This window comes from Convolutriloba macropyga, chromosome 13 (assembly GCF_964194025.1).
Source record: "Convolutriloba macropyga chromosome 13, txConMacr16.3, whole genome shotgun sequence".
Taxonomy (NCBI): Eukaryota; Metazoa; Xenacoelomorpha; order Acoela; family Convolutidae; genus Convolutriloba; species Convolutriloba macropyga.
The window spans coordinates 24,875,592-24,886,933 of record NC_134480.1 but is presented as its reverse complement, the minus strand read 5'-3'; the positions used below and the strand labels follow the sequence as shown (position 1 = coordinate 24,886,933).

Here is an 11,342-nt window from a genome sequence, read left to right as displayed (position 1 = left end):
TTGGGTATGGCCAAGACATTTGATCGGGTTCAAGAACGATTCTACTGGCCCGGGATGAAAAAAGATGTTCACGAGTGGGTAAGTTCTTGCGAAGAATGATGTCAAAGGAATCTCCACACCAGAAACACATACACAACCTGACAACGTGGAAACCAAGTCATCCGTTCTGGCAAGTTGCCTTAGACATTATGGGACCTTTACCCGAGTCCAGCGGAAACAAATACATTCTGTTAATTGGAGATCAGTTTACAAAATGGTATGACGCAATTCCCATGAGCAATCAAGAAGCTTTAACGGTAGCTGAGGCCTTTGTAAACGTATGGCTTTCAACGTTTGGTTGTCCGGCAAATTTTTCTGGCGACAAGGGCAGTAATTTTATGTCGAATCTTTTCAAGAACATGTGTAAAAAGCTGGGAACTAACAGGACTTCAACAAAAGCTTATCACCCTCAAGGAAACGCAATGATAGAGCGCACCAATCGCACAATCGAAGAGAGTCTTGCAAAATATGTGGGTGAACATCACAACAACTCGAGCGACTATCTTCCGCTAGTAATGATGGCGTTCAGATCATCAATTCACTCTGTTACGAAGTACAGCCCCTTTTACCTCCTTTTTGAAAGATCATGCGCGCTGCCGACTGATTGCATGTATCAAACAATACAAACCAAAATCTACTCAACTTTGAGTGATTACGTTGATTGCTTGACAGACGAACTACAAACGTGCCATGAGCTGATACGGGAAAGCATGGATGTGGAGCAAGAAAGACAAAAAACCTACTATGAACGTAGCACATTTGGCCCACAATATGAAGTAGGTGATTTAGTAATGGTGTTGAACCCCACAATAAAAACTGGCCAGACAATGAAATTTAAATGCTTTTACAGCGGACCGCAGGTAATACGTGAAATAATAAACGATCTGAATTTTGCTATTGAGGACGTGAAAACAAAAAAAAACAACTAAAGATCCACTACGATCAACTCAAACGTTTTAACAGTAGAAGTGCTACCACTGATAAAAAAGAACCTAAGAAGGGAAAGATTGAACCTAGAATAACACAAAACGACCTTACGGAGGTCAATGATTTTGTGGAAATTGAAGTAGTGACCCCAAAATTGAATGACACAGAAAGAGGAGAAGTTCAACCTGAGGGAAATATTAGTCAAATTAATCCTAATACTGAAACTCACAATGAGACAGTCAAAGACGGATCGTTTCAAACACCTATGGGTGGGAGTACCAGAGAATCAATAAATACTAACACCAACAATAAGAGCAGAAGCACAAAGATACCTGCGCCCAAAGTAGCCACACAGCAAAAGCGGGATAGTCTGGTGTCAACATCCGAAAGGAGTGAAGGCGAAGAATTTTCAAATAGGGGCACGGCCTCTACTTCGCAAAATGTCGCCGAATGACGATATCAAACAAGAAGTGCGTCGAGAATAACCAGAACACGGAAACTGAAAGACTATTTTTTATTCGAGGATAACGATGCAGATTAAAAATTTGATAATGATGTATTTTTTTAAAGGTGATACGACAAAATGCAGAGGGCGTGGAACCCACATTGGATCGTGCAGCTGAACTGGAAACTTCTTCAGTTGGTTTGCATATTAGGTTTTTCACAATCCTTGGAGATCGTGGGGTTTGATATTGAGAATATTCTACAGGCGAAGAAATTTGCATTGACGGAACCGACAAAATGTGAAACGTCACATATAAATGAGGAGCAGGTAAACAAAGGAGGACTGATCTACGCCAAAAGCAGCATGAGTAAACTAAAATACTGCATGTACAGGGCTGCATATACGGTAACTGTGCTGAAAAAAAGTAGTTGGTATGACGACGCAACTTACTTAAACAAAAAATCACAAATAAATCCAACGTTTTACCCAATAAAAGAGTCAGTCTGTCAAAATCTATGGCAGGGACACAAAGCGCGGTTACCGGGGGTTGGTGATTTTGAATTCAATGCTCCCAAAGAAGTCCTCAACGAGAGAAAAGTTGACCGAACCGACGCTGAATTTGTTCAGCAGATATCAAAAACTTTCATGAAAGGCGGAGATGAGAAAGGAGTGAATTATGTCTACCCCGTGAATTAGATCAATCCAAAAGGTGAAACACAGAAAGGTAACATTATCATTAATGCTGAAATTTTCATGGGGACTTTGTTCATTGAAACTATGGAAGCAAATGAAGGAACATGGTTATATTTTAAAGACCCTTTGAAACAGGAGCAGACCTTGTTATATCAAGGAGACACATTTGAAATAGATTCAGTACAATATCTGTTCGACCAAGACAAAAACCAAGCATCTTAACGATCGTTAAATTTTCAGACTCGATAACAGCAAAAATAGTCCGCGCTGGAAACAAAAAGTACTTGACAAGCAAATTAGACAGAAAAAGAAATTTAGTTGTCAATTTGAAAAACAAGACAGAACATAAAGACAATTTTCTGCTGTTTGAAACAAACCACAGAAATTTGTTTTACACAACGGAAAAAATGACGGCCACGGAACAAAATTTTTCAACAACAGATATATCTGAGACAGATCTCAGGGACATAAAACTCAACCAACTTTTTGTGTGGGATTTTCGAGGCATGTTTGAAAACCTGAAACAAATAGAGTTATTAAATTGTCACATAGAAAAACTGCACAAAGCTATGATTCTAACACAATCAATTAACGGAAATTCGCACTAAATTTTCTTAAGTCACCAAAACGCTCTGGGTACACATGCAAAAAGGGCGGGAGGAATACTTTATGTCCATAGGTGCGCTAAAGTAATCGTACATGTTGTCGAAAATCAGTTTTGTACGGAGGAAGTACCAGTTAGGGTGTTTTCTGACAGTACTTCAGAAGTAATTAGATACATGGACCCCATTTCTAGAGTATTCTATAGAAATTTCACACTGATTAATTGCAACCCCATGTACCCGAACGCTCTTGAATTGTAGACTGGGTCTTGGATAACATATGGGCGAAGGATACATTTAATTGAAAAACCCAATGATATGCCTAATTATAGAGTTAACGTCAATTGGTCAACTTTGGCGCCAAAGGAAGGGTTTTTCGATGACAAGGACCTGGAACTTAGCAAAAGGGCCCAAAGATTAAGGCACTCCAGAAAGACGATAACAGGAAGAGAGGTTTTCCTGGGACAAGGAGGTTTACATGAGCATGAGACTCTAGAGTATTTCAACACGGACTTAAAGTACAATAATCAGTGGCATGAGTTGCTGATTTTTGAATACTTGGGTAATGAAGTGAAACAAATCTGGCATGTGGCCAGGGAAATAACCATCAATTTGACGACTATTTTTAATGGATCTAAAATCATATTTTGTTTGGTACGCGTGTTTCTTTCAATCGATATGCTACGCAGCGGTACAAATCCTGTAATTGCACTGCAACCCATTAACCCAATGGGGGAACTAGGTTATTTTCATCATCTAAAACAACGTACAAAGGAACAAAAATTGACAAGAAAAAGGACAGTTGAACGGTCTGATGGTGAAACAAACATCGTAGTTATAAAAGCAAAAAAGGCAAAATCTGTACCAGATATGGCAGAAATTGAGATTGATACATTAGACTAATTTACGTGTATGATATGTAGGAATGGCAGAACCAAAAATTGGTGATTATTGCTACTATCTACCCAAGTTGTTCGAGGTCAGGTCGATAGTCAGGCACCAAGTGTATCGGATTGTAGGAGTAATCTCAAACAAAAGGTACCTGGTGCCACTGACGCAGCTGCAACCACCCAATATAGTGGAAAGAGCCACAATTAGCGTTGGGGAGTTAAGTGAGATGCAACACAGAATCGAGGAACAACAAAAGAAGATTGACAAAAGCGAAATGCTGGGAACAGCCGGGGCTCGGCTCGAAGTGGAGCTCCGGCAGTTAAAACTTGAAAGTCCAAGATTAGGTGCTCAATTACTGGAGACCAAACGGCAACTTGAATACGCTGGGAATCAGCGGGAGTCCTGCAGGCGGCAGGTAGAAACATTGAAGAAAGAGTTGGAGGAGGTTACAAATGTAGCCGAAACAAAAACAAGGGAATGTATCGCTCTGGTGGACGAGCAGGAGTGCTTAGCTCAGGAGTTGGAGAATGCCGAGATAGACAATAGAAAGCTAAGGGGTAGAGTAAAAACAGAGCAAACCTTAAAGAAGGTCATAAAGAGGAGGCTGGAGGCGACCAACGCGCACAGCCCGTTCAGTCGACCTCAAAACTATTATGAGCTTCAATTCCTGCCACAGGGGGCCACAACCAGTACTATCCAGAAACATTTCAAAACGTTGGCAATGCTCTGTCATCCGGACAAGGGTGGTCGTGAGGACATGTTCAAAATCATTCTTCAAGCAAAGAAAATTATGGAAGACGAGGAGGCCCGTAATATTTATGACAAGTACGGCATTGAAAAAGCACAAGAATATATGAACTCTTAAATGTACATTTGAGACTCTTGCTGTGTGAGTGAGTGGAACACTCACATTTTCTAAGAGGGAGGCAGTATAGTGAACCATAATGTATGACATGCTCATAAACTACATATTAAACGCATAATTCGAAATTTTCACAAACAAATAGGCGAACAAAAAGAGATGGTAACTAATAGTAAACCGGATTTTAACAATATAGATAAAGCATCATAAATAATGATGGGAATCATCATGGAATTTCATCTTGACGGGCACATCAAGGATTGTTCGTTCATGACGGGATTCGTCAAGCAAGTAAACCTGTTATCTGTTAGTTCAGCTATCAGGGACCCGTGCGGTAGGAAATAACTATGAGAAAATCCCAAGGAGGTTAACGAAAATGGGTAAAAATAACCTAAGATTAATTAACCATTGATAACCGTACACAATCGAGCCGCCTCTCTTTAATTGCTTTACATCTCTCATCTTCAGAAAACTTCTAATATTTACAAGCAATAGATCTAACTTTAAATTAAACTGATTGTACATTTACATCTGCTCAATTAATTTCAAGTCTGAAACCTGGAAAATTTTCCTCAGTAACTCCGGGGTTAAAAGTGGTTGAGAATAACATCCAACTCAAACCGTAACCGTAGACAATGCGCGGATAATACATTATCTCTGTTTCTGAAACCGTTACGTTGTCTATACACAACTCTGGCAAAAATTCACAAGATGCTGGCACATCGTATTTAATTTTGGGAGAAAAAAAGGGAACCAAAGAAAGTAGTAAAACCATTTAGAATTGATACCTCTTAAAACCATTCAAGTTAGAATTGATACCTCTTGTTTTTTGTCTATAATTTTCGCGAGTTAGGTGGAATACCGAGCATTGCGTACTCGACCCAATTTTAATCTTGTTTTTCGTATAATGTCAGATTCATTACTTTCAATTTTTTTCTGGGGAAAACTGCGTCTATTAAGTCTTTTCGCTTTTTCAGACAAATATTCAGTTGCTCTTCTTCTTGCAGGGAGTAGTCTTTGCTAATGCATGTGTTTGTAGTAGTAGTAAGATGCAGTAGTAAGATGCGTTTGTCATACATGCATGGCATGGTTGCAAGAATGGTACGATGCCTTCCATCTTTGAAAGTACCCATGCGCCTGCAGTCCGTAATTTGGCAGTCTAGCTTGAGGAATTTGAGGATTGACTGTATTTGCGGTAGAAGGAGACGTGTTGTGCGGTAGAAGGAGACGGTAAAAGGACGATCAGTAGAAGTAGACGTGTTGTGCTTCCAGACACTAGATATGAAATACAGAGGCAACATTTTTGGTATAGGACTGGATTCAGAATAAACGTGCAAAGAGCTCTTGATTTCTTTAACCCGAAGAATCTGAAGAACAAACTTATTGAATACATGTGGAGTTATTTTAATAGACATTGGACTGAAAACAATCCCTGTACTTGGATTTTTATTTGTTTATGTACAAACTGTCGTGCCAATCCTAGATTGTAAACGCGGGGTGTGATTCCCCAGTGGCATATCCACGAATTAATAATAATAATAATAATTTCTTGTATATCTTCTTCAGCTCTTTCGAGAGATACAACAAGCTCATCTTCGTCCAATTTGGTGGCCTCTAGGGCGGCTCTGGCATCTTTCGAGTTTGTTCAGAAAGTTCAGATGCTCCGACTGGCTTCCGGAATTCGTCCGTCCGTTTTTGTATGAGCGGGTATTTGTTGGGCATTTTAAATCTTTCGTTCTGGCACGGGAAGTAAAGCTTAGTCAGTCCTGGAGGTGCTCCCTCAGATTTCCACTAGTTCTCTAAGAGTATAATTCACCGAAGCTGCTGGGAAAACAGCGATCAAACCCCTCCCCCCACACACCCACCTGGTCGTCCCAGACCCCATCAATTATGCTAAGGGTGGAATCCATGAGGCGCTCAGGTAGCTACTGACGAAGACATCTGCTCGCCAGTCGTATGTGGTTAATTCGCTCGACGCTTGAGATTAATTCCCCTGACGTTTTATGGTTTCAGATTTGAAAATGGCTGAGATTTCCTCAGAAGCTGTATCTTCAACGGAACAAAGCCCCACAAAATCGGCATCAGATTCAGGCGAAGATGATAACCTTTCCGGTTTTGAGTACATGAAGAAGTATTACACATGTCCCAAACCATTTCGAAGACAGCAGATTGCGAAGAATATGATTGAGATTTTTGGATCTGTAATGGGTAATAAAACTAGTGAAGATGAGTTCTTCGAAGTTTTTGAGGCATTAGTGAACGATAAAGATGTAGCTGTCAGAACTGACATTATGGAACAGTCAGGAAAATTAGCTACAGTTCTTTTCGCTATGTCAATGTCCGAGCAGTTTTCCCATTACGGAGAGTACATAAGTCATTATATATTGAGATCAATATATAAAATGATCACTGACAATGGTCCCCAAGTACGAAAAACGAGTACAATAGCCTTGCTCTCATTAATAGAAAATAAAATTCTATCCGAAGATCAAATAGTAGAGGATGTTTTACCTTTAGTTACTGAAGTGCTAGATGTTAATAATAGCGACGACTTGCGCACCGAGTCGGTTTCACTTTTAGTTAGACTGGCAACGATATGTGGCCGTGAGCTTACACTTCAATATTTTATTCACAAGTTTACTGGTCTCTGTCGGGACCAAGTGTTCGCAGTACGTAAAACCTGTGCCCTTAATTTACCTCAGATGATCACTATCGTAGGTCCGGAAGCTACCGAAACTTTGTTGCTGCCTGAATTGAAGGCTCTGGCCAAGGACTCTGTTTGGGGAGTACGAAAAATAAGCGCTGAATCAGTGACTGCCTTCAGTGAGAACGTATCGAACAGAACCCGGCGTGAACAGCTTTCAGCTCTCTACCTCAATTTTCTTCAAGACAACAGTAGATGGGTGAAAATTGCAGCTTTTCAAAATCTAGGAAAGTTTATTGCGACCTTTGCTGACGTCACGCATTCTGGGGTATCATTGGCGACGCCAGACGTGGATTCGGACAATCCGGAAGTTGTTCTGCACCCGGAAATTTTGTCAAAGTTAAGGAGATCAAATGAGGACACATCTCTACAACTTAGATGGGCTGACAATGTCTTCTGGAACGTACCTCCAGCTCAAATAGCTGACTTGGAATTACTTGATGACCTAATTGACGATGGTGACCCAAAACACGGACAAACTATCATTGCTCCATTATACGGCAATCCAGAGGAGGTGAGAAATGTTCAGGTTGATCTCCCTTTGGTAATAGCCGCGATAGCTGAGTGCAGCTATTAATGGCCTTCTCTTGTTACAATCCAAGAATTGCATTGTATTGGTGCTCTGTCTTTTTACGAATCGAAGAGGAGTGATGGCGATCTATTTTTTTCAATCGGTGACTGTTATATTAGAGGATGTTTTACAGAAGTCAAATGCCGCACGTGAAAGGAAGTGTTTGAGCCAATCTGCTGAAAAGTCAAAAGCAGAGAATTGGTTTTTGTTCATGCATTATTCTGAGAGATAGGGAGAGAGAGCGAGCGAGAAAAGTTGGCGTGCAAAAAATTTTCGTTTAACCAGCGATCAGCGATTTTTTTTTGGATCACGTGCGGCTTTTTCAAAGCAGTGTCTTTGGTTTTAACTCAACTTTATCGGATAACGGTGTTCATCTGAATGAACTAAAATAGTGCTAATGTGCATGGAGGACTTTTTGATCATCTGATAAAAATATTTTGCTTTTAGGCGTATTTTTGAGCTAATTTTACCATTTTGCCCCGTTGAATGATTTTAGCAGTTTTTGTAATCTTGTTGCAGTTTTTTATTGCATCGGGAAAGTTTTTTTTTCGGGTTAAGATTAATTATTTTAATGGTTTATTTGGTCTTTTGATTTAATGGATTTTAATTTTGAGTTGTTTGCTTAAAACAATTGGGTAATTTTTGGCTAGGCACTTATCTACCCCTTAAAACATTTGGGCTAGGCACTTATCTACCCCTTGTTTACCCTCTCTGACTTTTGTACCCTCGACATCATCCAAAAACCCCCCACCTAAGCACTTCACATGCGTAAACCCCCACTTCCTAACTACTCCCACCCTCCACCTACATACATTCCTAACTAAAAGTTGGTTGTTTCTAACAATATATTGCTTCAATTTTTGTTTTTGCACTTTTCTGAAATAGGTTCAGGTAGTTTTTTTTGCACGTCTCTTTGAGTATTTTCTGGTATTCTACTGACTATGTTTATTAATGCAAAATTTTTTCTTGTCCGTTTTGGTTTCCGCTTTTTTGTTTTGCGTGATCTAAATTTCTCTTTCATTCAAGCTGATCTGTAACCCACCGCCGACTGAAGTTACCCTTTATTTGCAGTTCTTGCGTCCTTCTTATTTTTTCTACAGCATTTGGGGAGTTGTGTGGTTGAAATTAGTTCTGCTTGCTGTTTTGGTGGCCTTTCAATTTGATTGATTTTTATTTTGAGTTGTTTTTGTTGAAGAAAATCGAGTAAATTTAAGCCATTTCTTGCCTATTTACTTCCAATTTTGTGGTTCTCACTGTCGTTTCTCTTAATCAGTTCTCAACTACGAGCAGTTTTTACATTGAAGTAAAACTTGAAAGCTAGGCATGGCACTTTTCACAGAATTAACTTATACAAGTTTTTTTTCAATTTTTTTTTGTTTTGTTAACTTCTTCAATTTATTTCTTTGCTAAGTATTGGTGTGCTGACTGAACTTGCACATTTAATTAAAAAATTATATTGGAGGTTGCATTTTATCGCTCTTTAGAGAATTTTTTCGAGAAGATTGTATTTTCATTTCCCCTTGGCCATCAACTTTCCTGTTGCTCGTTTTCATGATAATTTGTTACCCTGTTTCTTATTAAGTAATATTTTCAGCAAACGATCCGTACTGCAAAGGCTATCCGACAGTGCTTTTATCCAACAGTGCTTTTATCCAACAGTGCTACTGGAATTGAATTTTATTAGATCCTTTTTAGTTTTTTAAATGTTTTTAATGGTTTTTTTTCCTGTTATTTTTTCAAAATTTTTAGGGTGCATCACGTACCATGTTCTTCAGTTCAGTGAGTATCTTCAGTTTCCTACTGGGAATCTTTCTGGGATTCTTTCGGCTGACTTTTTTTGAAACATCCAGTTATAACGTATATGACTAAACTTGTCTTTGAATATTATAATTTTTTTGGCTCTTCCGAATTCTTGTTGTTTTTGTTTTTCTGTCACTTAGTCTCAATGATGACAGATATCTCTTTTCTCTTCAGTCTTATCTCAATGTTTTTAACAGTTTTTTCCATAACTAGCAATTTTCAAGACTTGCGTTCAAAAAATATGAAATTTTTGATCGTGACAGTTTTTGTATTTGGTTTTTTTGTTTTCCTGTCGGTTTTTCCCATTAATGCTAGGACTCATTTACTCTACAATCTAGCGTAATTGAATATATTTAATGGTTATAGTTTTTGGCTAGTAATTAATTTGGCGTTGAAACCATTTTTGGCGTTGAAATCTATGTTTCAGTGAAAACTAAGAATGTTTGTTGAGTTTCTTTAGTAAACTTGATAATTCATTGTTTTTGTTTTAAGGATCGCACAGTTCATTTACCAGGTCTCTTGTGTATATGATTTACAGCCTTACTTTTACGTGTGTGTTGATCAAGCGTTTTTCTGCCATTTAGAACACCTGGGCCAGGTTTAGTTTATATAGTTGTAATATGAAAGCTGATATCGTTAAAAAAGAAATGATTTTACATAAACCAAAAATAAACCAGAATAAATAGGCGTTTTGCGTTGATTCAACAATGTATCAATACATTTTTATTAGCCGCCTCTGCTTCTCAGCCGGCTTACAATTTATTTTTTACAATTCAAAGAATTTAAATTGTATTTGGGTGCTGTCTTTTTACAATTCAAATAATTTGAATTGTATTGGGGCGCTGTCTTTTTTCAATATCTTTTCACACATTTTCATGGCTTTTGGAGTAGTGATTTTGGTCAAATTGGAGTAGTGATTTTGGTCACGCCGAAACAGGTAGTGGAGCGAAAAAGCGATTGGTTTTGCGGCGTGAAATGTTTTCGCTCTAATTTTAAAGTAGAGTGAGAAAACGGTGTTTGAACAAAAGTTCGCTTCCTCGTTAGGGGGTTTTTGTTCTCATGCGGCAATTAGGCCAAGTTTTTTTTAAAACCAAATTTCTATTTCTCGCTAGTGGTTTTTTTCACATGCAGTATTTTGATATTGGTTTTCTGTTCTTTTTTAAAAATTTTTTGATCTGATTTTTTTTTCACTCATACTGCGTTCTAGGTCTAGTTTTCGTTTATTCAATGAAAATTTTTGGAATTGTACGTCAGGACTTGTCCTGTTATGTTGTTTTTCAAGATCTGTTCACACATTTGTTTCACTCATCTCTCATTCAGCTAAAAGTGTTTTTAGACAGCAATTGCTCAGCAAAGCAATTCAAAATTAACAGTCAGTATTAAAATACGAAATCAGAAATGGAAAAGGGCCAAATCCATAAAGCCCGATTTTAGATGCCCGTTACTCGAATTGCGTTTAGTTACCATCTCTAATGATTATTGGTATTGATCCTAGTCCTTGTGTGGCCTCACTACGAAACAGGAGTATGTGCAGCTCCAAAGTAACATCATAATAGTTTGGATTTCAAATTTTTTGTACAAAAATCATTTCTTTTGTTTCTTCTCTTCTTTTAATCCCAATCTTGGTAATGGGAATCACTCTTGGTAATGGGCGGCTTTTTTCCAACAATCTGCCGGGTATGTTTAAAATTTAAGTGTATTGCATAACTAATTCTTAACCGCAAAAACAATATGAACCAAATCTTAACATAATTACCAAAAGTATGAACCAATTTCTCCCCAATGCCCCGCCTATCGCTTACCGCTAG

At 38.4% G+C, this 11,342-nt stretch overlaps 1 protein-coding gene across 1 annotated transcript in view; it reads left to right on the top strand.

Annotated features, from left to right (window-relative positions):
* Nucleotides 1–6,452: 6,452 nt before the first annotated feature.
* Nucleotides 6,453–11,342, top strand: part of LOC142352025 (serine/threonine-protein phosphatase 4 regulatory subunit 1-like) — a 41,751-nt gene continuing 36,861 nt past the window's right edge. The window contains exon 1 of the mRNA XM_075404359.1: nucleotides 6,453–7,677. Within this exon, the coding sequence (XP_075260474.1) occupies nucleotides 6,463–7,677 (1,215 nt within the window). The 5' untranslated portion in view covers nucleotides 6,453–6,462. The remainder of the gene's footprint in view (nucleotides 7,678–11,342) is intronic.